General features: G+C 57.2%; 1 protein-coding gene across 1 annotated transcript; it reads right to left on the reverse strand.

Moving 5' to 3' along the window:
- Window positions 1-4,302: 4,302 nt before the first annotated feature.
- Fgd2 (FYVE, RhoGEF and PH domain containing 2) lies at window positions 4,303-19,976 on the reverse strand. Its single transcript, XM_048347844.1, has 16 exons — window positions 19,828-19,976; window positions 15,283-15,502; window positions 14,273-14,353; window positions 13,331-13,479; window positions 11,282-11,438; window positions 11,057-11,195; window positions 10,747-10,805; window positions 10,507-10,653; window positions 10,060-10,152; window positions 8,144-8,223; window positions 8,008-8,038; window positions 7,572-7,664; window positions 6,754-6,879; window positions 4,991-5,134; window positions 4,680-4,826; window positions 4,303-4,586 (listed from the first exon to the last, which is right to left on the reverse strand). The coding sequence occupies exons 1-16, from the start codon at window positions 19,893-19,895 to the stop codon at window positions 4,371-4,373; spliced, it is 1,950 nt and encodes a 649-aa protein (XP_048203801.1). The 5' UTR covers window positions 19,896-19,976; the 3' UTR covers window positions 4,303-4,370.
- Window positions 19,977-25,432: the final 5,456 nt, after the last annotated feature.

The following is a 25,432-nucleotide window of genomic DNA, read 5'->3' on the forward strand; positions in this document are numbered from 1 at the left end:
TCTGGAGGATTGGGAGTCAGCCAGAGGAGAGAGTTTCAGCATTACAAGGAATTGGGAGTGAAGAACATGGACTAATTCATGTAATTAGGCAGTTCTCAGAAGAAGTGCAAATGTCTAATAGATACATAAAGCAGCATTCAACATCCTCAGCCATAAAGGAAATGCAAACCCGAATGACATCAAGATTTCATCTCAGTCCAGTCAGAATCACAGCTGTCAAGAAAGGAAGGATGGGGCTGGGGATATGGCCTAGTGGCAAGAGTGCTTGCCTCGTATACATGAGGCCCTGGGTTCAATTCCCCAGCACCACATATACAGAAAACAGCCAGAGGTGGCGCTGTGGCTCAAGTGGCAGAGTGCTAGCCTTGAGCAAAAAGAAGCCAGGGACAGTGCTCAGGCCCTGAGTCCAAGCTCCAGAACTGGCCAAAAAAAAAGGAAGGGAAGGAGGGAGGAAGGAAGGGAAGGAGGAAAGAAGGAAGAAAGGAAATAAGAAATGAAGGAAGGAAGGAAGAAAGGAAGGAAGAAAGAAGTGCTGGCAAGGATACGGGAAAAAATGAACACTAATACACTGTGGTGAGAATGTAAATTAGTGTAGTCACTATGGAAATCAGTTTAGAGGTTCCTCAAAAAATAAAACTAAAAATAAACTAAAAATAGGGAGACACATGACCGGCCGTCCCGCTGTGGGGCACGCAGCCAAAGTAATGTGAGGCAGTCTGTAGACATCTCCCGCCCTGCACACTGCACCGAGCTAGGGAGCCAGCCCAGGAGTCCAGCAACTGACCAACAGCAAGTACCACACACACACACACACCCTATAAAGCGATTATTCTCTTATAAAGAAGAACCAGGCATCAGCGGCTCACACTCGTAATCTTGAAGCCAGCTTGGTCAGACAAATCTGAGAGACTTTTTTTTTTTTTTTTTTGGTACCAATCCTGGCGCTTGAACTTGGGGTCTGAATCTATCCCTGAGCTTTTGTGCTCAAGGCTAGCGCTCGACCACTTGAGCCACAGCCTCTACTTCCAGCTGTTTGTTTTTTTTTCTTTTTAATGGAGATAAGAGTCTCACAGACTTTCCTGCTCCGGCTGGCTTTGAACTGTGATCCTCGGATCTCAGCCTCCCGAGTAGCTACGATCACAGGTGTGAGCAGCTCTGTACTGAAGAGAGGCTGGGGGAATGGCTCAAGTGGTAGAATGCCTGCCTAGCAAGTGGGAGGTTTAATCTCCAATACTACAAAACCATCCATCCATCCACCTACCTACCTACCTAATAAAACAATAAAAAGAATCGCACGTAGTGACCAGCAGGGGGCGCACGGTGGACAGCTAAGCTCTAACAATGACTTGTCAGCGGCGAGAGCAGCTCAGGGCCAGGCGGCAGTGAGCGTAAGTAGGGGGTGAGGTATGAGGGGGTGGGGGGTGGGCTCCCCGGAATATGGAATATGTGCGCGCCGGCATGGAAGGCACCGCCTCCCCCCTCCCCGGCTGGAAGGAGTTATCCCAGGAATGTAGGAATGCCGGAAAGTCCTGGCGAGACGCTCTTGAACTCTCCTGCTGGCGTGTGGGCTGTGTGGGCCGGGCCCTGGCCTGCATTGCCTTGTTTGGTCTCCACGCAGAGCCCTGTACGGAGGCTCTGCTGGGTCACTTTACCGGGAGCGGGAGTGGGGGGCGTGGGGAGGGGGTGCCCCAGCATGTCTGCTGCAGAGTGCACGGTGCACCCACCCTGGGAGCCCCACGGTCCTGGGGTGTGGGAAGTTTTAGGTACTAACACACAGGAGATGTGCCAGTGATTGCCATTTGCAGTAGGGTTAACTCTGAAAAGTTCTTTTTTCTTTATTGTTGTTGTTGGTGGTGGTGATCACGGGACTTGAACTCAGGGTCTGAGCACTGTCCCTGAGCTTCTTTTTGCTCAAGGCTAGCGCTCTACCACTTGAGCCACAGCGCTGCTTCCGGCTTTTTCTGTTGATGTGGTGCTGAGGAATCGAACCCAGGGCTTCATGCATGGTAGGCCACATTCCCAGCCCCTGTTGGCTGGTTTGTTTGGTTTTCTTTTTTGAGACCAGTCTCCCACATAACCCAGGCTAGCCTCAAACTCACACCCTTCTTCCTCGGAAGCTTTGTAGTTTTAAATAAAGGTAATCATGCATTCACTGTATAACCCGGTGACCCAATTCCATGAGAGAAGCACGCACCCACACACACCAGTAACATTTGTACCTCAAGCAGCATTATTCACACACATACCCCAAAGGATGTTACCCCCAAATCAGCCAGCACCCTTCAGCAGGCCTGTGGGGAGACATCCACGGGGCCCTGGGAGCCCCAGGGTCTCGGGGAGCACTGGAGGGGTGGGTGGGGGGAACTGTACCAGGCAGCCTGGCGCCAACCTGGCTCCATTCATAGACATCTGGAAAGACCAAATTAGAGTTGAGAAACCAGGTCAAAGGTTGCCGGAGGCAGGGGCGCGCCCGGACGGCCTTCTGTGGCCGCTGCCTCTGTCGGCCTCTGCCCAAAATGCAGACGGCAGAGGGTAGATTTCTTTTTGTAAATCTTCTTTTGGTGATATCGTGGTGTAAACGAAGGGCTTCACACTTGTGAGGCGGTGACTCTGCCCCTTGAGCCTCACCTCTCGCCTTCTATGCTCCGGTTCTTTTTGAGCCTGGCTTTTTACCTAGACCCTCAAACACTCCTATTGATGCTTCCTACCTAGTCAGAATGACAGCACGTGGCTGCGCTGTTCTGAGTGCTAGACACCTGTTCTTGGTCCTCCAGAAATCCTGAATCTTGCCAGTCCCCGCCTGGCTGGGCTGCTAACCACTGTGAGGTGCTGCCCCCTAGTGCCGGCAGGGGCCAATTGCAGGAGTCAGTGGGGCCTGGGTGCCCTCGGAGAGGCAAGGCAGTCCAGGGTGGAGGGGTGTTACTTAAGGGTACAGCATTGTCCAGCATGCACAGGGCCCCCTGAGCTTGGTCCCCAGAACCCCCACAAAAATGGGAGGAAGAGAAAAAGGGAGAAGGTTGACTGAGGAGGAAAGAGGGCGACAGGTGATCAGGGCAGAGCAAACGCTCACTTCACCGCGGACTGGTGGATTTGGGAAGAAAAAAGTGCCTGACCCTGAGGTTTTCTGCAGGAGCCTTGAGCACAGCCCAGCCACCCAGAGAGAAACCTCACCTCAAAAACAAACAAACAAGCCACTGGTAGCTCACGCCTGTCATCCTAGCTACTTAGGAGGCTGAGATCTGAGGATCGCGGTTCAAAGCCAGCCTGGGCAGGAAAGTCAGTGAGACTCTTATCACCAATAAACTACTCAGAAAAAAAGGCTGGAAGCGGCGCTGTGGCTCAAGTGGTAGAGCGCTAGCCTTGGGCAAAAAGCAGCTCAGAGGGGCTGGGGATATGGCCTAATGGCAAGAATGCTTCTTGCCTCATATACATGAAAGCCCTGGGTTCAATTCCCCTGCACCACATATATAGAAAACGGCTAGAAGTGGCGCTGTGGCTCAAGTGGTAGAGTGCTAGCCTTGAGCAAAAGGAAACAGGGACAGTGCTAATGGCCTGAGTCCAAGCCCCTGGACTGGCCAAAAAAAAGAAGCTCAGAGACAGCACCCAGGCCCTGAGTTCAAGCTCCATGACCACTACCACCAACAAAAAGACCCCCATCCCAGCACCTGGCTCAAAGTTCTCAGTACCAGAACTGGGCGGGGGGGGGGGCTCATCAAGGAGCGGGGGACCTTCCTGCTTTCTTCTCCATCTCACTCCAAAACAGAAAAAGAGCCTGTCCTGTAACAAGTAAATAAGAGAAATCGTGGCGGTGGACAGAGACATGGGCATGGATTAATTTCAAGCTTCATTTATGTGGAATTTGGAGGGGGGTACTGCGGAATCGAATCCAGGGCTTCATGAATGCTCCGTAAGCACCCCACCACCAAGCCACCTTCCCAGCCCATATGTGGAATTTTTTCACCAGTATTTTTTCCCCCAGTTTTCTGGAGTGATTGTAACCAGCAGTCCTGGCTTCCTGGGATCCCCGCCCTCCCACCCCCCAGGTTTAGCACTGACTGTCCCTGTGCCCCAGCAAGGGGACACTTGGCTGCACCCCAACCAAAGAAAGGACCACAACTTCCCTCCCTCCCTCCCTTCCTTCCTTTTTTGTGCAAGTATCCAGGTTCAAACTCAAGGTCTCCCACTCTTCTTGGCTTTTATCACTAGAGGCTGCAGCTCTCAGCCTCCTGAGCAGCTGGGATGACCCTCGGTGGGCCTCACACTGCCTAAGGCTGGGTGTTGTTCGAGTACAGCTGGGGCGGATGCCTGAGGCTGCAGGGTCAGATCGATCTCCGCGTGGAAGAGGTGGGGAGGGGGCCGCTAGCCGTGGCTCAGTCTGACAGGTCCCCGTCCTCGGGCTCCCCGGGGGTCCAGCCACTGGCCGCCCGCCCGATGGCCTCCACCCAGTGGCTCCTCAGCTCCTCCGTCTCGGCCCTGAAGGTGTAGAGTTGGCCCGACTGCTGCAGCTGGAAGCCGCGGGGGTCCCCGTGGGGCCCAGGAGTCACCTGGTAGCCCAGCAGGGGGATGGAGGTGTGGGCTCGCATGTCCTAGGGGAGGGGAGAGCAGTGGGCCGCGGTCCCCACCGCACCGTCCCGCGAGGAGGGCAGGGCCGGGCCAGGGCAGGGTGGCGGCGGCTTTACCTGCGGGGCGGCGTAGACGTAGAGAACCAGGGGGTCGTCCCGGGGGATCACACACCAGCCCCGGGGGCCGGGCCCCCTCCCCTTGTCCCTGCTCAGCTGCAGGAAGCCGCAGATCACGCTCTGCTCAGGCCCCGCCGAGGCCCCCTTCTAGAAGCAGGAAGAGGGGCGGTCAGGGGCCACCCACGAACCACCAGAAACCAGGAGCGGTGCTGCGGCTCAAAGCGGTAGCGCGCCGGCCTCGAGTGGAAGGAAGCTCGGGGACGCGGCGCCCAGGCCCTGGGTTCAAGCCCCAGGACCGGGGAGCCCCTGACCTCCAGGATGCCCGGCCTCCGCTCCTTGTCCGCGGGGAACACGCTTCCGGTGAGGACGGCGTAGCAGGAGGCGCACACCCGGTTGGGCCTGTTGCCGTCGTATTTCAGCTGGGCGCGGTAGTCGGAGCAGCGGGCACACACCACCTGCGAGCACGGGAGGGCGTGGCTGTGTGGGCCCGCGGGGGCCAGGACAGACCCCGCCCACAGAGAGACCCCGCCCCCTACAGAGACCCCGCCCCCACACTCCACCCACTCACAGACCCCGCCCATGCACAGACCCCGCCCCCACGCAGAGACACCGCCCACACAGACCCCGCCCACAGAGAGACCCCGCCCCCACACAGACCCCCGCCCATGCACACCGCCCCCACACAGACCCCGCCCATGCACAGACCACGCCCACCCACAGGCCCCGCCCCACAAGATACCCCGCCCACACAGGCCCGCCTGCACAGAGACCCAGAGGGGGCTGGGCTCCGGCACCCGCTCCATCACAACCCCAGAGCATCTGAGCAGCTAGGTGAGGGGCTGTTTTTTTTTGTTTTATTTAGTTTTTTTTTGCCAGTCCTGGGCCTTGGACTCAGGGCCTGAGCACTGTCCCTGGCTTCTTCCCGCTCAAGGCTAGCAGCTACCCTTCTGGCCGTTTTCCATTTTTGTGGTGCTGGGGAATCGAACCAAGAGCTTCATGTGTAGGAGGCAAGCAGTCTTGCTGTTTTTGCCAGAAAGACCTGCTGGAAGTGAGGGGGAGGTCCCAAGCCTGGGGGGGGGGCATGTTAGTGGATCCTGCTGGGGAGATGGTAAGCCATGGGGAGCCACAGAGGAGGAGGGGTGGAGGGGGAAGGGCTGGGAATGTGGATTAGCGGTAGAGTGCTTGCCTAGCATGCATGAAGCCCTGGGTTCGATTCCCCAGCACCACAGAACCAGAAAAAGCCGGAAGTGGCGCTGTGGCTCACGTGGCAGAGTGCTAGCCTTGAGCTAAAAGAAGCCAGGGACAGTGCTCAGGCCCTGAGTTTGAGCCCCAGGACTGGCAAAATAGAAAGAATGTGGGGTGCTGCAAGTTGTCACAGGTAGATGGGAAACACCCGAGAGGAGCGAGGCGTGGTCGAGTACCAAACCCAGGGACTCCGTGGCGTGCTGCCCTACCCTCACGCTGCCCGCCCCTGCCCCCCCATGCCCGCCACGCCCTCACCCTACCCTCCCAGGGCGAGGGCCTGTGGGTGGGGCCGACCGAAACTGGCCCCTGGGCGAATGAGGGTGAGTCACCCTCCCTCCCCAGCGCACCGACGCCGGGCGAGGCCGGCACCACCCCGACGACACCACCCGGAGACCTGCGGAGACGGTGGGGCTTGAACCCAGGGCCTGGCCGCTGGCCCTGAGCTTCGTGCTCAGGCTGCTCACTGCTCTGCACTTGAGCCGCAGCTCCACTTGGGCCATTTTTCTTTTGTTGGTAGTTAATTGGAGATAAGGGCCTCCCAGATGTTCCTGCCGGGCTGGCTTTGAACTAGGTACTTAGGATTCCAGGCACGAAGCACCAGCCCTCAGCGTATTGTTTTTTTATTAAGCAAGTTAATTGGTTTACTGTCATTCGTCAATATATTTTGGGGGGCTTGAACTCAGGGCATTGTGTTCCCACGGGGCTCCCCCTGACCACCATCTCCGGGCGCTAAGCGTGGGGTGTCCTGGGGGGGGCGTGGCGTGCGTGGGGGAAGGCCGCGGCCTGGGTGGGTCCCCGTGTCGTGGACAGTGCTGGGCTTGGTACTCACATAGCCGCAGGCCCGGCAGTGGTGGCGCCGGCGGGTCAGGGCGTTGAAGGGCTCCTGGCAGCGCATGCACATGGTGGCCATCTTGTCCCGGATCCACTGCGGGGCGCGCAGGCCCAGCTGCTCGCTCTGCAGCTGGAGAAGGGGCGGGTGGGCCTGGGGTGGGGGGTGGGCTGCCCGCCGCCCCTCAGGGAAGCCTGGGTGCTAATTTTTTTTTTTTAATTGTGATCATAAAGGTGAGTTGCAGAGTTCCTTCCTTCCTCTCACTTTTGGGGGTCCATCGTGGGGCTTGAACTCAGGGCCTGGCCACTGTCCCTGAGCTTTGTGGCTCAAGGCTAGTGCTCTACCACTTGAGCCACAGCCCCACCTCGGGGTTCGGGGTGGTTCAATGGAGCTGAGAGTCTCACAGGCTGGGCGGGCTTTCAGCGGCCATCCTCAGGCCCCCGCTAAGGTCCTTGTTTTAGAGTTAAGGAAGCAGATCCAGGCCCAGAGAGGTCAAGAAATGCAGCTAGGCTGCCCAGCAAGCCCCAATCCAGCTGAGACTTGAACTCAAATATCTGAACTCCAGCTGTTCTGCCCACCCCACCCCACAGCACACACACACACACCCCTTTCCAACCTCCCGGTCTCACCTCCGGGGCACCGTGCCAGGGGGCACTGTGTGGCCCCACAGCCCCCTCCCTGCTGCAGGGGGCATTGGAAGGAAAGGATCCTCCCCTTCCCCTCCTCCTGCTTGGGTGCTGCGGTTCTCGAGGGAACGTCCCTGCCCCCGCCCCGGGGCGCAGAGACCAGGCAGAACCAGCGTGCGGCTCCCTTCCTACCTCCCGCTCCTTTGCGTCTCCCTCCCAGCCCTGCGCCACGGCCTTGAAGCTTTCATTCCGCTTCTCAATCTGGTCGATGGCAGCCTGGCAGGCCTGGGTCAGAGGTTGGGGAAGGTGGGAGGGAGGGCTTCTTAGTGATGCTCCACGGACGTGCTACACACGCACACACACATGCGCACGCGCGCACACACGTCTCCCTCAGCCCAGGATTTCAGATGTCCAAGTTGGAGGCTCAGAGAGGTTGAGTCTCTGGCCCCAGGCCGCCCAGGTAGGCAGTTGATTTGAACCCAGGACAGATACCACACTCGCTGAGTGCAGGGAGCAGCTAGACACATCCAGGCGTGGGATGTCCACACCGAACCCACTCCCTCCCTCCCTCCCTCCCTCTCCTGCTCCAATCCCCCTGGGGTCCTGGAGTCCCCCCCCCCCCCAATACCTCAATCCAGAAAACCATCTCCTCCTGGGACCTGTAGGAAGCAATGCAACAGCAGGGCTAGGAGCTGCCCTTCCCCACCTGCCCGCCCACCCCCGGCTGCCCGCCCACCCCACCCGCCCCAGGTCCCTTGGCCCACCTGGCCTGCAGCTCCAGTGTGCGCTGCCTCCCCGACACCAGGAACGCGTGTGGGAACTCCGCGTCGCTCAGCTCCCGCACCTGCCGGGGAGGAAGGACGGGGGGCCCCCGCTTCAGCCCGCCCTGCCTGGCGCGCGGTGTCCGGCGCAGTGACCCTCGCTCCGGGGACAGGACCCAAGCTGTCCTCCACTTCCCCAGTCCCGTAGCTAGGTCAGCCCAGGGTGAGCCGACAGCCGGTTCCTGGCAAAAGCGTCCCTGGGAGGCCCAGTGCTGGTGCCACTCAGGACACTGAGACCCGAGGGTCGAGGTTCAAAGCCGGCCTGGGTGTGAAAGTCCGCGCAACTCTTATTTCCAATTCACCTCCAAAATGCCAAGAGTGGAGCCGTGGCTCAAGCACTAGCCTTGAGCAAAAAAAAAAAAAAGCTCAGGGTCAGCACTTAGGCCCTGCAGTCAAGCCCTGGGACCAGCACACAGAGAAAAAAGAAGAAGGGAAATCGGGAAAAGATCGGAAGTTGATCTCTAAGACTAAATTAGTATATTCAGATCGTGGTGTTATTTTTCTTGACTTTAAAGTGTCCATAATGGGCTGGGAATATGGCCTAGTGGCAAGAGCGCTTGCCTCGTATACATGAGGCCCTGGGTTCGATTCCTCAGCACCACATATACAGAAAATGGCCAGAAGTGGCGCTGTGGCTCAAGTGGCAGAGTGCTAGCCTTGAGCAAAAAAGAAGCCAGGGACAGTGCTCAGGCCCTGAGTTCATGGCCTAGGACTGGCCAAAAAAACAAAACAAAACAATAAAGTGTCCATAATAACAAGGTAATAATAGCTGGGCATGCTAGCGGATGCCTATAGTCTCAGCACTCAGGAGGCTGAGGCAGGAGAACCCCCAAATCTGAGACCAGCCTGCACTGCATACATACATACACACACACATACATACATACATACATACATACATACATACATGAGGCTGCGGGAGGCTCAGAGGGGGCTAGAGGCGTGCTGGAGGTCACTCAGCTTTTAAAAGGCGATGGAAACCCCGGGATTTCAGTCCCTAAGGCTAAGGCATAAGAAAGCTTTGAGTGGGGTCAGAGGTCACACGGAGACTCCCACGGCAGGAATGGCTGCAGAGACACGGGGCCAGGCCCAGCCCTGCCCGCGCCATGTCTGTGCTGTCCAGGAGAGGGCGCTGTGTGGCCGCTAGCTGAGAATCACAGCTCAAAGCCAGCCTGGCCAAGAGAGTCTGTGAGACTTATTCTCAACCACGGAAAAAGCGAGAAGGAGAGCTGTGTGTGGCTCACGTGGTAGAGCGCTAGCCCTGAGCAGAAAGCTCAGGGACAGCACCCAGGCCCTGAGGTCAAGCCCCGGGACTGGCAAGAAAGGAAAGAATAAAGAGGATCCTGAGGATCCTGAGTTCAAGGCCAGCCAGGGCTGTAGAGGGGGACAGTCTGGCTATCTGGGGTGAGGGTGGGCAGGCACTGGTGCTCACACCTGTAATCTTAGCTACTCGGGAGGCTGAGAGCTGAGGATCAGGGTTCGGAGTTAGCCAGGGCAGGTGGATCTGACAGGCTCTCCTCTCCAGTGAGCACAGCAAAAAAGCCAGAACTGGGACGCGTGGCTCAGGTGGCTGAGCGCCGGCCTGGTACACACGAGACCCTAATACAGCAGAGAAAACCCTAAGCCAGCTCCCGGCCCCTGTCTCCTGCAGGGCACAGAAGAGTAGCCCAGGCCGAGGGGAGCAAAAAGCCCCAGGGCACAGCTCCATCCGGAACTTTCCATCACCACCCTGCCTGGCCTGGCGGGGCTTCTGCTCTCCCATGGAGAACCTGCTCTGCCTCTCTTGCTATTGCCCACCCCTGCATTCCCACCCCCCCACACCGGGGTAGGGAAGCCCAGCGGACACCCGAGGACCTTACCTTCATGCCAGCCACATCGATGCGGGTTCGCACCTGGAAGTGGGCACCCACCTGGATGACCCTGGGCACACAGTACAGGAGCATGTTGTTGAACTGCAGGGGACACAGGTTGTGAGCGTGGAGCAGTGGCAGCCAGGATGGGGGTTGGAGGCCTCCCAGGCTGGGCTGGGGCTGGCCACCACTGTTGCCTTCCTCTCCAACCACATTCTGAACTTCTCTCACAGGGCCTCCCAGGGAATGGGGAAGGGGTGGGGGAGAGGCCGCCTGGCCCTCACCCCTGGCAAGGTGGGAGCTGAAGGGTCACCCTGCCTGCGGGCATCCAGGGACCAAAGTGAGCCTCCTCCGGAAAGCTCCGGGCTGGGTGGGAGGTGTAGACCTGCGGGTGAACTCCCAGTCCCTCCCTGTTGTTCTCCGCCCCCGAGGCTGGGGGTGGGGGGGGGGCCCTACCAGGAACAGGTAGCGCTCCATGGGGTCGCTGCGTCGGAAGGAGATCTTGAACACGGGGCCCTCGCGGAGCAGCGTGTTGGAGGGGTCCACGAGGCTGGCCTCGAGGCCCAGGCGCTGGTACACGTCCCACAGGTCCTGCAGCCGCTCCTGGGGGCGGGGTGGGGGGGTGGGGGGAGGGAGGCCTCAGCACCCGCCCGGCCCGCGCGGGAGGGAGGGCGGCCAGGGCCGGGCGCCGCTCACCATCTCCGTGATGGCCGCGTTCGAGTGCTGAGCGGCCGAGAAGATGAGCTCCAGGGCTTCTGTCCACGAGGCAGGGCCGGCGTGAGGCGGGGGGGGGGGGACGGGGGGGGCTGGCGCCAGGCCTCCGGGCGTGATCAGGCAGCCCCAGGGGCCCCTGGCTGGAGCTCCCTGGGCCCCACTCGTGTCCTGGGTGGCCCGTGGCCCCTAGCCACAGGCCGATGGTGGCCACGGACACTTGTGGAGGTGGTAAATGAAGTCACGGTGTGGCTCAGCCCCCCCCCCCGTCCCCCCCTCCGAGGGGCGTCCTCACTCTGGGCATCAGCCCGGTCTGGGGCCTGGGCCGGAAGCTTCTGGATGTATTCCCTGAGCAGCAGCTCGTAGCGGGGAATGCGCTGCACCGGCTCCAGCATGTGGTGCTGCAGGGTCAGGCTGCCCGAGGCCTCGCTGCTCTGGGGGGGGGGAACGGGAGAATGAGGGGGGCACTGGAGGGGTCCCCGACGGCCTGGGGAAGCGGGGCAGCGGAGCGGGGGCTCACCTGGACGCGGGCGATCACCTCCTGGAAGGGGGGACACTTGTCGGTCCAGGCGGCCAGCAGCTCCGCGGCCCGCGCGAAGTTCTTCACGTACTCGCTGTACATCTTCAGGAACGGGGCCAGCTTCTGGATCACGTCCCCGATGCGAGGCGTGGCCGCCCTGCGTGGGCCCCCCCGCGTGAGGCCGGCCCACCCCCGCCCCCGCCTGGCCTTTCCCGTCCTCTCGGGCGTGGGGCGGGGTGTGCGTCCAGCCTTACACCGGGAGCCCCGCACGCTGCCCTGTCCGCTGCCCGCCTCCCCCGCCGGGCCCAGCGCTGCCCGGCCACGGCCGGTGACAACCCGGTGCGGGACTCGGTGGCCATCACCAGGGCCGGAGCTGACCCAGCCAAGCCTTCTTCTGAGACACACCAGGTGCCTGAGCGGCGTGTCCTCCGCCAAGCCACTAGGCCTCTCTGGGCTCTGTTCATTGATTCCTGAGTCACGCTCTCTAGCTGGCCTGGAACTGGTGATCTTTCTGTCTCTGCCTCCCCCCAAAGGCTGGGGTCGCAAGCATCTACAACCCTACCCAGCCTGTGCCCCAATTTTCTACTTTGAAAAAAACTGGGAATGACAGGGCTGGGAATATGGCCTAGTGGTAAAGTCCTCGCCTTGTATACATGAAGCCCTGGGTTCGATTCCCCAGCACCACATATATAGAAAAAGCCAGACATGGTGCTCTGGCTCAAGAGGCAGAGTGCTAGCCTTGAGCAAAAAGAAGCCAGGGACAGTGATCAGGCCCTGAGTTCAAGCCCCAGGACTGGCAACAAAAAAAAAAAAAAATGGGAATGACAGTAGGTAATCTCAAATGACTCTTTCCCTCTTAAAAATAATTATGAAACATTTCAAGCAGTTATAAAAAAATAAAAATAAGATATCCGCGAACCGCTCTGTATCCTTCGTGTGTGTGTGTTTGTGTGTGTGTAGCAGTCAGGATTTGAACTCAGGGCTTTGCACTCTGACTGTGGGTCTGGCTTAGCTTTACTTGCTCAAGGCTGAGTGGTCTACCACTTGGACCATGCTTGCAGTCCAACTTTTAGCTGGCTAATTAGACACCAGAGTCTCTTGGATTTGTCTGCCAGGTCTGGCTTTGAACCTCAGTCCTCCGATCCCAGCCTCCTGAGTAGCTAGGATGACAGGCGTGAGCCACAGGCGCCCGGTCTACCACGAGCTCTAACAATAGCCGATGTTCTTCCTCGCCGCAGACTGCCAAGCACGCCTGCTCATAACGTGGCAGCTCATGCCAATGTGCAGAAAGCAAATCCTTCCATGGCTACCTGCTTCAGTGGTCACCTCTGCAAGCACAGGGAGGCCTGTGGGACCCCAGGTGTAACTGTGCACAGAGAGGTGCAAAGGTCAGGATCCTGGAAGGTCAGCGTTGGCACTTTCTGCTGCTTCTCAGGTCATTTGGTCTAGAAAGAACCTGGCCGCCTCCTCTTCTGAACAGACACCTGTCTCTCTGTCTCTCTGCCAAAAGGACCCATCTCCGAGGAGGAGCCTGTCATGGCTGGCAGGTTCTGTCCAGCAGATACCAGGGTGATGGATAAAGAAATGCTCAAGCCAGGCACTGATGGCTCATAATCCTTGCTACTCAGGAGGCTGAGATCTGAGGGTCACAGTTCTGAGGCAGCCCAGCGGGGAGAGTCCCTGAGACTCGTATCTCCAGTTAACCACCAGAAAACCGAAGTGGCACTATGGCTCACAAAGTGGTAGAGCACTAGCTATCTTTGTGTAAAAAAGCTCAGGGACAGTGCCTAGGCACGGGGAGTTCAAGACCCGTCACACACACACACACACGCACGCACACCCATGCAGTGACAGCTCATACACACTCAGCCTCACAGTCACTCAACCTGGGCTCTTCCTTTGGGGTCACACATCCTCCATGCACTCAGCCAGAGTTCCTGTGGGGCCCTAGGGCTCCATGATGGCCACGCACACAGCCCGGGCCGGGACCCACCGGGCGACCCCCGGCCCCAGGGCCGGCCCCCTGCCCTCAGCCAGGTCAGGCCTCACCAGCTGTCCAGGCGCCGCTGCAGCTCTGGGAGGAAGAACTGGGCATGGAACTGGTGGATGGAGGAGATGTTGGAGAAGACCAGCCTGACCACGTCCTCGGGGAAGGCCTTGCTGCTGCGGGCCTCGCTCAGGAGCTCCCGGAAGAACACCTGCGGCCGCCAGCGCGGGGTCACGCGCCGGCCCGGGGGAGACAGCACCGCCCCAGGAGCGGGGGGCCTCCTCACCCCCCCCCATCCTTGCAATCCCAGGGAGAGGCAGGCCAGGAAGACGGGGCGCCGGTGACGGGCAAGGCCCCAACACCGAGACTTGGCCAAAGGCTGACCGCTGAGCCGGCCATCCTGGCGCTGTGGAGGGTTTTGCTTTTGTCTGTTTGCCAGTCCTGGGGCTTGAACTCAGGGCCTGGGCACTGTTTCTGGGCTTTTATTGCTCAAGGTTAGCACTCTTATCACTCTGAGCCACAGATCCACTTCCGGTTTGGGGGTGGTCCATTAGAGATAAGAGTCTTGTGGACCTTCCTGCCCAGGCTGGCTTTGAACCCTGGTCCTCAAATCTCAGCCCCTTGAGTAGCTGGGATGACAGGCGTGAGCCGCCAGCGCCCAGCTCTGTGGAGCTTTTGAACTTCCCCAGCTGAAGGGTAATGCTGTAGCCCTCCAGCTTTAGGGCTCCTCAAATGAAGGGTTCAGGTGGCGGGGGGGAGAGGCCCAAAGGCCTGGCCGTGTACCTCCTGTGCCCATAGCTGAGGCTAGTCAAGCACCAGAGAGCCGGAGGGCTAAAGCCTCATTCCGCCTCAACTCCAGCCTCAGGATGGTGGCCTGAGGCTCTGGAGCCAAACTCAGGGGTCCTGGGCTCAGCGGCAGGAGGGCGGCAGAGCAGGGGGTGGGAGGAGCCGGGGGCGGGGCCGGGAGGGGGCGGGGCCGGGAGGGGGAGGGGCTGGCCACTGGCCTGGTCCAGCAGGTGCAGCCTTGCCACATAGGCCCGCTCCGTTTCCAGCAGCTCCTGGACGATCCTCTTCTCCTCGGGCTCCTGCGGGGGGGAGGAGGGGAGGGCAGAGGACAGCATTGGGCTCCTCTGGGGGGGACCCTGAACACCCGTGGATTCCCACCTTCCCCCAGAGTGTCTAGACTGGCCCGGGGGCAGAGCAAGGTTGGCCAGTTCTGAGGCTAAGTCTGGAAGCTTCTACCTGGGCTCTCTCAGGGGCTGGCCACCCTCCCTGGTGGAGGGCACCAGGTGCACAGCTGAAGTCTGCTCTGAGCTATGTATTATTTTTCTTTTTGCCAGTTCTGGGTCTTGGCTCTTGAGCTCAGGGCTTTGTGCTTTCCCTTATCCTTTCTTTTCTGGCCAGTCCCAGGGCTTGAACTCTGGGCCCGGGCCCTGTCTCTGAGCTCCTTTTACTCGAGTCTAGCACCCTATCACTTGAGTTGCAGCTCCACTTAATCACAGAAGAAGCGACTCGTTGGAGATAAAGAGTCTCACGGGCTTCCTGCCCAGGCTGGCTTTGAACCACAATCTTCACATCTCAGCCTCCTGAGTAGCGGGGTGTATAGATAGGAGCCACCAGCTGCTCAAGGCTGGTGCTCTACCACTTGAGCCACACCTCCACGTCTGGCTTTTTGTTGGCTAACTGGAGAGAAGAGTCTTACAGACTTTCCTGCCCTGGCAGTATCTCAGCCTCCTGAGTTGGCTAGGGTGACAGACATGAACCACTTGTGCCCGGCTCCCACTGTGTAGCTTTGAATACGTTCCAGAGGGTTCGGAAGGGTCCCCACGGTGAGGGAAATGATAGGGCTGACCAGGGTGACAGAGAATTCAAGAAACGCATCTCAAGGGGAAACTGTGCTTTGCTTCTAGCAGCCCGAGTGACCCCACGGGACCCCCCACATGGACGCCCCAGGTGCTGGCTTGGGGCGGGGGGGGGGGGGCGAAGAGGAGGGTGGAGAGGGCCCAGCTCCCACCTGCGCCCCTGGCCCGCGACACACAGCGGGCTGGCAGGACTTCCTCCAGGCCCCACTGGACAGCTTGTTCTTCAGGGAGCTCAGGTACTGCCTGCTGACCGTCCTGGGGCCTGGCCCCAGGGCCTCCCCCAGGTGGGGTGACCCCCATGGCCCCAGGGCCGGCTCAGGGGGGTGATATGTGTCCTCCGGTGTGTGGGCTTTGGCCGCTGCTCCCGGAGTCCTGGGAACAGAGCAGACCTGAAGGTCCCGCGCGGGTGTGCGGCAGGAGGGAGAAGTGGCATGGGGGAAGTGACTCCCGGCTGGGCCCACTGCCCCTACATTTCCATTTCTTCCCTCCACACCTTCCGCGAGGGGGCAGGGTTCAAAATGAGTCAGCGTGGACTACATTTCATCCACACGGAGGAACTGCAGACTTCCCTGTTTACAATGTTTCTTTTTATTAATATTTGAAATGTTAAAATACACTATGTTGGGGCTGGAAATGTGGCTTAGTGGTAGAGTGCTTGCCTAGCATGCATGAAGCCCTGGGTTCGATTCCTCAGCACCACATACACAGAATAAGCCAGAAGTGGCGCTGTGGCTCAAGTGGTAGAGTGCTAGCCTTGAGCCAAAGAAGCCAGGGACAGTGCTCAGGCCCTGAGTTCAAGCCCCAGGACTGGCAAAAAAATAAATAAATAAAATATACTATGTTGAAAATGATCTATGGAACTTGTGGGCAGGGATAGGAGGGGAAACTGGGTGGAGGGGTGGTGAAGGAAGAGGTAATAGTATCCAGAAAAAGAAATATACGCATTACCTGACTTATGAAATGATAACTGTCCTGTATAACAACTTAGTAACAATAAAATTATGTATCTGAAGAACAGAAAATGTAGCTGGGCACTGGTTGCTCACGCCTGTAATCCTAGCTATTCAGGAGACTGAGATCTGAGGATTGGGATTTGAAGCCAACCTGGGCAGAAAAGTCCCTGTGAGACACTTATGTCCAATTAACCACTCAAAAACCAGAAGTGGCGCTGTGGCTCAAGTGGCAGAGTGCTAGCCTTGAGCACCAAGAGGCTCAGGGACAATGCTCAGGCCCTGAGTTCAAGCCCCACAACCAACAAAAAGAACAGAACAGAAAAGAAAGAAAATGTTAAAATACCAAAAATTAAGTGGAAGCTGGGCATCAGTGGTTCATACCTGTAATTCTAGCTCCTCAGGAGACTGAAATCTGAGAATCACAGCTCAAAGCCAGCCAGGGCAGGAAAGCCCATAACATTTTATCTCAATTAATTACAAAAAAGCCAGAAATAGAGTGGTAACTCCAGTGATAGAGGACCAGCCTGAAGGGAAAAGCTCAGGGACAGCGCCCAGGATGTGAATCCCAGCTCCAAGGCCAGCGCCCACATGCACGTGCACACACACACACACACACAACCTTAAAATGAAAGATAAGCTGAGCACCAGAGGCTCATAGCTACATATCCCGGAGGCCGAGGTCTAGAAGACCAGGATTCAAAGCCAGTCTGTGTAGAAAAGCCTGCCAGATTCCATTTCCAAAATCACCAAGAAAAAGCTGGACTGGAGGCATGTTTCTTGTTTGTTTGTTTGTTTACCAGTCCTGGGGCTTGAACTCAGGGCCTAGCACTGTCCCTGAGCCTCTTTGCGCTCAAGGCTAGCACTCTGCCACTTGAGCCCCAGTGCCACGTCTGGCGTTTTGGGAGTGGTTTATTGGAGATAAGAGCCTCACAGACTTTCCTGCCCAGGCTGGCTTCCCACTGCACTCCTCAGATCTCAGCCTCCTAAGGAGCGAGGATGACAGGCGTGAGCCACCGGGGCCCAGCTGGACCCATCTTTTTAAAAGGCTGGGGGTGTGACTCAGGTGGTAGAGCATCAGCTGTGAGCAAGCCCAACAAGCATGAGGCCCTGACTTCAAACCCCAGCACCAGGAAATTATATATACATATATATACGATGCAGTCACCGGCAGGGAACCCCTCCATCTGAAGACTGAGGTCAAGCAAATGTCCCGAGCCGCACAGCTGGTTTGTGCTGCACCAAGCCCTGGGGCCCAGCTCCCATCTTCTATGGTGGGGCTGTCCCCAGCCCTGATAACCCAAATATGGTTCCTCGGCCCACACATCTGCAGCCCCTGGGGGGAGCTGAGTCTCTGCTTTCTGTTCTACATTTGGCTTCAGCTTCTGCAAATTTCCCCCCTGCTTCTGTTTCCTTAGTGGCCCTCGGTTTCACATCAGCGAAGGCACTGGAGCCTTCCAGAGCCCCACGCACGTGTGGGCTCCGTGCCAGGTGTGCGGGTGCCCCCCCCCCCCCGCGCCCCTCCCCTCCACCGTGGTGCAGGCAGGTGGCCGCAGGGAGCTGTCCGTGGTGCTGAATGGGAGAGGCACGGTAGCAACCCTGCCTTGCCCTATTGGCTGAGCACACAAGCTCACGCCTGTCATCCTAGCTACTCAGGAGGCTGAGATGTGAGGATCACAGTTCAAAGGCAGCCGGGAGGCCTGTGGGACTCTTATTACCAATGAGCCAGCACAAAGCCGGTAGAGGGGCTGTGTCCTGCCGAGTCTGTGTTCCAGCGGGGGCTGTGCTGGGCTGCTCCCAGGCACAGGTGCTGGCTGGCCTCCCCCAGAGCTGGATGGCCTGAGGAGCTGTCAGGCTATTGCCAGAGTCCTCCTTGGGGAACTGCTCTCTGTGGGAGAGCTGCCTTACCCAACTCTAACCATCTGTCCCTGAGGTGCAAACACCGGGCCTGGGAACCACTGGGTATAGCTGAACTGAATCCAGACCAGCACCCCCGGACACAAAGAGGCTCAGCTCCTCTGTTCCACCCGGCTTCTCTCTCCCACAAGCGTTCCCCATAAACCACCTGGGGCGCATCTCCACCTCAAAGGCCATTTCCAGAGCCTCCTCCCAGCGGGCCAGAACACCCTTTAACATATACCATATCCCAAGCCCAGCTTTTCCCTTCTTTGAATGCCCCCCTTTCCATCTTCTTACAGGAAAGGAATAGAAGACAACTGTAGTGGCTCACGCCTGTAATCCTACCACTCAGGAGGCAGATATGGGAGGATTGTGTTCTGAAACAGCCCAAACACAAAGTTTGTGACACACTCATCTCAAACTATACAAGCTGGGCATGACGGTGCAAACCTGTCATCCCAGCTAGGGGGGAAACATAGGTAGGAGGTTCATGAGCCAAACCAGCCTGGACAAAACTTGAGATCCTTCCTGGAAAACTAGCTGAAGTCAACAAGGGCTAACCTGGGCACCTGGAGAGAACTAAACCTACTAGAGCACCTGCCTAGCAAAGTACAAGATCCTGAGTTCAAACCTCAATAACACGGGAAAGGAAGGAAGGAAAGAAGGAGGGGGGAAGGGAGGGAAGGAAGAGAGAGCGAGGTGTATAAAATAAGGAATAAAAAGAACCCAGGACTTGTCTCTCCTCCATAAGTGACCACAGTCCTGCTTGGCCCAACAGAGACCCAGCTTTACCTATGCACCCCGATTTATTTTATTATTTACTTTGGGGGGGGTTATGGGGCTTGGGCAATGTCCCTGAGCTCTTTTGATCAAGGCTAGCACACTACCACTTTGAGCCGCAGTGTCACTTTGGGTTTTCTGGTGATTAATTGGATATAAGAGTCTCATGAAGTTTCCTGCCCAGGCTGGTTTTGAACCCCAATGCTCAGCTCTCAGCCTCTTGAGTAGCTAGGATTACAGGCATGAACCACTGACACCTGGCTCCCATTTTATTGTAATGACATCTGCTTTAGGCTCTGACCGTGTCAGGGTGTGACCGATAAAATCACACATTTCTCCGACTTAAGGGTTGGATGCTCTCTGGGTGTCATTTCTGCTCAGTGTTGGGGAAGTCCTGCACCCCACCCTGCTTTCCCCCCCACCCCTGCCCACCCAAACCACACCACTGGGCCACAGCACCTCTCCTCCTCCTCTCTCACCCTGCCAAAGTTTGCACCTCAGCCCCCCGTGCTCCATGGAGCCCGCCATGCAGGGATGTGGGAATTGTCCAGCGGGAGAAGGTACCTGTTAGGTCCACCCAGGAAAACATGGGCCCTTCCCCACTGTTCTTCCTGGGTGCGCACGTGGCCCCTTCCCCAGAAGCCTCTGCCCAGCTTCTGTAAGCCAGGTAACTGGTGCACCTGGGGGCAGTGGGTGGTTCCTCCAGGCTCCGAGGCCGTGGACACGCCTCCTCCCTGCCTCCTCCCCATATACCAGCTTCCATCATTAGTTCTGCCCCGTTTTTTGCCCCTGGCCTCCTAGAAGCTTTTCCCTTCCCCCTAGCCTCCCCCCTTTCCCTTCCCCTGCATCCCCTCCATCTTGTGCAGGCCAGCCCTATGCTCTGCCCTCCGTAAATTCTTTTCTGCCTGGGCCATGTGGCCAGCTCCTTTCAGCTGAACCTTACAGCACCCAGTTCAGGACCCAGAGAACGCTGCGCTCGACGGGGAGCCCTAGGAGTTCTGGGGTCTCAGCCTAGGGGAACAGGTGGCAGAGGGGCTGGGTGACCATTCCCGCCCAGCTGCCCCATACCTGCAGTTCTCAAACACAGCCACCAGGCTGCTCACAGAGGCCAGGGGCTCCTCAGGTGTCGGCTCCATCCTGCAGGGCTGCCGGGGGCTCTCACTGCCCCTGAAGCCAGGAGGGAGGCGGCCAGCCAGCACCCAGACACCTGGGCTCGGAAGACCCACTCTTTGCTGCAGAGAGAAGAAAGAGGAAGCAGTCCCAGGGGCCAGTCCCCCACCCCACCCCCGTGGGTGGAACTTGCACAGCCACGCCCACCAGCGTGAGGCTGTTCCTGGAGACCCCCCTCCCCCCACCCACTTCCAATAGCTACCTGTCTGGACCAAGAGTCTGGAGCAGAAACCTTGACTGGTGGAAAGCTAGAAACCCTCTCAGGGCCCAGGGCGTCTTTAAGGTCCTTTTTCTGGCATCTTCCCTCCTGGATTTGGTCCTGCTCACTGCTGAAAGGAAACAATTTCTTTTATTAAAAATGATCATGAAGGGCTGGGAATATGGCCTAGTGGCAAGAGTGTTTTCCTCGTATACATGAAGCCCTGGGTTCGATTCCCCAGCACCACATGTATAGAAAAAGCCAGAAGTGGTGCTGTGGCTCAAGTGGCAGAGTGCTAGCCTTGAGCAAAAACAAGCCGGAGACAGTGCTCAGGCCCTGAGTCCAAGGCCCAGGACTGGCAAAAAAAAAGTCATGAAGCCAGGTGATGGTGGCTTCTAATCCTAATCCTAGCTACTCAGAAGGCTGAGATTTGAGGGGCATGGCTCAAAGCCAACCAGGGCAGGAAAATCCAGGAGACTCTTGTCTCCAATTAACCATCACAAAACTGGAAGTGCAGCTATGGCTCAAAGTGGTAGAGCCCTAGTCTTGAGTAAAAGAGCTCAAGGATAGCGCCCAGGCCTTGAGTTCAAGCCCCACCACCAAGAAATCAATCAATCAAACAATCAATCATGGACCCCTGAAAGTCCAACAGCGGGAGGCACTGTGACCACTACCTCATCTGGTGCCCTTATCCAAGTGGTTGCTGCCTTGACCTCCCATCCACAGAGGGCCACTTCCTCTCAGGAGTGGAGGCCACAGCCAAAGCACACACCGTGTCCTGCATTTAGGAGTTCTTTCTTGCTTCCTGCCCATTTATCACAAGAGGAAACTGGGGGTCAGAGCGGTGAAGTAACTGCTGCTGGTACCTAGGCTTGAACTCAGGTGATTTACTGCTCACAGCTGGCCCTCTGACCACCTGCACCATGACTCCAGCCCAACTCTTTCTGGTTATTTTCAGGACATAGTCTCATGGACGTTCCTGTCCAGCTGGCTTCGCATGGCGCTCCTCAGATCTCAGCTTCCCGCGTAGCTAGGACTCCAGGCGTGAGCCACTGGAGCAGGCTCACTTCGTTCTTTTTGTTTTGTCTTTCCCATCCTGTGGCTGATGAGGACGGGGTTCCTGGTGCCCTGGGTTCCATGGCCCACACTGTGTGCATTGCAGTGCCGTCCATGATGATGAGATCCAAAGCTGGACCGAGTCACCCTGAAGGGCTCTTCTTCCCAGATGCCCCGGGATGTCTGGAGGAGCCCCCTCCCTCCCCCTTGCTTCCCCTCTCCACTCGTCTGTGTCCCACCAGCCTGGTCCCTGGGCACTTGTCTTTCCTGCCTTTGCCCCTGACCCCATTCCGGGCCTCAGCCTAGAACTCTGCACCCATGCTGAGGGCTTCCTGGCTGGTAACAGGCAGACCTGTGAGGAGCGACCCTTGCAGAGGCGTGGCTCTAGGAAGACCCGCCCCCACCTGAATGAAACCTGCAATCCACACCGCCCCCTCCACCTCACCCATCTTTGGGAGGCTCTGGTGAGGGGTGCTATCTGGGTGGTCATGTGCTGGGCAGAGGATCTGTGGCGGGGGTGGGGGTGGGGAGTAGATACTGCCACTCCCTGGCTTTCAGGAGGAAGCTATGGGGCAAGCCAGCCTTTCTGAGATGGTCTTGCCTGTCCCTACCCCCAAGCAGCCAGAATTTGTCTTCTCTGTCCCTCCTCCAGAAAACGTTGGGGTTTCCATCTGGGAGGGTTTTGAGCTACTGGCCTGCCCTACTGCTATGAGACCCTGCCGTGTGTGTGTGTGTGTGTGTGTGTGTGTGTGTGTGTGTGCGTGCGTGCGTGCTCATGTGCACTGGTCCTAGGGCTTGAACTCAGGGCCTGGGCACAGTCCCTTAATTTTTCCATTCAAGGCAGGTGCTCTACCACTTGAGCCACAGCTTCATTTGGCTTGGTTAATTGGAGATGAAGAGTCACATGTACTTTCCTGCCCGGGCTGTTTTTGAACCTCCATCCTTAGCTCTCAGCCTCCTGAGCTAGGGTTACAGGTATGAGCCACAGGCACCAGCCAACCCTCGCTCTTTGTGGCCTGCACAGTCCTATATTTTCTTACCAGTCAAGGGGTGTCCTTATTCAGAGATGGTTAGCACTATGAAGATTCTAGGGTACCTGTCCCCACTCAGGGCACCCATCCTGTTGCCCAGGTGTGCTTGCTCTGAGGCCACAAAGATGGCACGAAGCCAGACCACAAGTGTGTGGCCATTCTGATGTGGGCAGCTGGATGACATCAGTGACAGCCTTTCCCTTCAGCGTGTGAACTCTCTGGTTCCCCAGCCGGCACTGGCAGGGACTGGGCCGGGCAGGGCCAGCCTCGAAACCCTCCCCTGGGTCAGAAGAGACTCAAGGTCACCAGAGGCAGCGATTGGCAGGGACACCAGGAAAGAAACAGCAACAGGGCCAGGCCTGGCACAATACGCAGCCCCAGGGGCACCGCCTCCGCCCGGCCTGAGGCACAAGAAGGGAGACTAGGAGGCCTGGGAGGTGCCAGGCTGTGCGTGGAAAGGTTCCAGAGCTAGAGTGCACAGCCAGCACGTGGGACGGGGCCCTTCCAGCCCTGGGCAGGATCCTTTCGTTTCCCAGTGCAGCTCCAGGAGAAACTTGAGCAGCATGAAGAGCGGCGCCAGGCTTTTAAGTGGACAAAGGGAACAAACTGTTCCCGCAGGCCCGTGCCCTGCCTGCTGTTGACCTGAGCTGCCCGCCACCTGCCTTTGCATACAATAGCTCTGTCTCCCTAGTTAGCTCTGGGCAGTACGGCCATAGCCTCCCCCTTTGTGTGGGAAAGGTGTTGCTACTGGGATTTGAACTCGGGGCCTTGCATTTGCTACTTTCTTACTCCTAGCCTGCACTCTACCCTCCAATTATGCTTCCAACCCTGCTTTCCTGCTGGTTTATTTGGAGATGAACTCTCATGGATGTTTCTGCCCAGGCTGGCCTCAAACCATCATCCTTTAGATCTCAGCCTCCTGAGTGGCTAGGATTACAGGTGTCAGCCACTGACACCGGGCTAAGGTCCCCTTTTTGTTACCAAGTCGTTCCTTCGCAGTCTTCAGGGAGAGCAGTTACATAAGCAGGGACACTGACCCTGCCAGATGACCTGGCTGAAGGGGACAGGAAGTGGGTGAGGAAGGGGCTGGGTTCTCTTTCTCCCACTTCCTGCTCCAACCTTGTCTTTCACCTTCAAGGTCCCAGCCAGCTTCTTTCTTCTCCCCAGCCAGGTGGCCTCTCCCTCAGGGCTTGCAAATGCTCCTGTTTTCGCCCCATTTCAGTGACCTGTGCTCCCCTGTCATACAGTCCCTTGGAGGGCAGAGGGGGACTAGAGCTATCCTCTACCTTGCCTCAGTTTCCCTTTCAAGGGTCTCAGCTCCTGATATGTCAAGGACATGCCATAGCCAATGGCCTACAGGGCCCAGGTCCTTCACCTCACTTGCCTACTTTCTCTCTCTCTCTCTCTCTCTCTCACTGATCTCTTCTGTCTTTGCCCTCTTACCTACCCAACTCCTATTTCAGGGCCTTCACACTGATTACTCCAATCTAGAATTTTCTTCTTCCAAATATCTGCATGGTTTCCCCTCATCCTATCCCTCCTTCATGGTTGATTAAACCTCACCTTGTCACCAAAATCTTTCTTTATGTCCCAGACCTCCCAGTGACCACAGCATCATCCACATCCAGGGTTCTCAGCACTAAAACAGAGCCCCACGAGGGCTGCACTTCCGCATGGCTATTGCTATGTCCCCAGCATCGACGGGGGTACCTGGTGGCCAAAGGTGCTTAGGAAACACTAATGCAAGGAAGTGGGGATTTCTGCTTCCTGTTCCACCTGAGTGCCCCTTCCCCGCCCTCCCAAGGCACAAGTTCTAAAACTTCAGCTTTATTTAAAGCTGAGAATTGTTCTTCTGCTTCTGGCCCCTGCTGGGATCCCAGGCCTGAGTCTCCTAGACAAGGTGTAGCTTCCGGTCACCTAGTACCAAGAAGGTTTGAGTCCTAGCTTGGCCTGAGGGAGGGAAGACAAATTTCAAAATGGCTGCTAGCTGGACATGGTAGCTCATGCCTGTAATCTCAGCACTCAGGAAACAAAAGCAGGAAGATTTTGAGTTTGAGACCAGCCTAGGGAAAGTTAGTGAGATCCTCTCCCAGAAATAAGAAATAAATAAAGGGGCTAGAAGTATAGCTCGAATGGCAGAGTGTGTGTCTATTTAAGCACAGGGCCCTGGGTTCAAGCCCCAGGACTGCTGATTTCTTTTTGAAAGCAGTAAAATTCAGGCCAGTCTCTTGCTGTCCTGCTCTGAGCACTACCTCTCCAGCTGGGCCAAGGGTTCTCCACCTGTCTACCCTAACCACCACCTGCAGGGATTCTGTAGAACATTCTGTCTCTAGGTCCCACCCTAGAGGTTCCCAGTCAATTCTGTAGATAAAGGGTAGAGCTTTAAGTTGTTGTTTTCCTGTGTGTGTTGGTTTTGGGGCTTGAACTCAGGGCCTTGAGCTCTTGATTACAGCTGGTGCTCTACCATTTGAGCCATGCGTCCACTTCTGGCTTTTTGCCTATTAATTGGATATCAGGGTTTCCTGGATTTGTCTGCCTGACTCCTAGCCACAATCCTCAGATCTCAGCCTCTAGAGTAGCTAGGATCACACCTGCAAGAATCTGAGAATCCACAGGGGGAAGCTTTTAGTCTGGACCAAGAGAAATTGTCCCCAAGATAAGTTCATAAAACAACCATTTCCAGTGTTATATACGGTGTGTTCATGGCTTGCTGAGCCCAGTTACACAGTTACGGTCCTCAAGGCTGGGCCCTCTCACAGTGGGTCCTATACCCTAGCATCTCTGTAGGGTGGGTCAGTTTGTAGGCATATACTACCTAAGAGCTGCTCCCCTAGGGCTGCCCCCGAACCTCTGAGACCCAATCCTTCCCAGCCCAGGCAAGCTGGTGGGCAGCAAGCAGCAAAGAGAAGGTTTTTCACAGAGCTGTGAGCAGTCTCACATGGGAGGCCTGAACTGCCTGACCCATACCACAATCAGATTCCCTCTGACCTTAGTCCAAGGGCAACTTAGTTGCAACGGTGAACACTTATTATTTTTCTTCTTTTCTCATTGCAACATTGCTCTCCTACAGAATGCAAGGGACCTAAGATGCTCTGAATAGACTTTCAGTTCCCAAGGCCTTGTTCATTTTCTTTCTTTCTTTTTTTTTTTTTTTTTTTTGCCAGTCCTGGGGCTTGGACTCAGGACCTGAGCACTGTCGCTGGCTTCTTTTTTTTTT

This window comes from Perognathus longimembris, chromosome 6, assembly GCF_023159225.1.
Source record: "Perognathus longimembris pacificus isolate PPM17 chromosome 6, ASM2315922v1, whole genome shotgun sequence".
Lineage (NCBI taxonomy): Eukaryota > Metazoa > Chordata > Mammalia > Rodentia > Heteromyidae > Perognathus > Perognathus longimembris.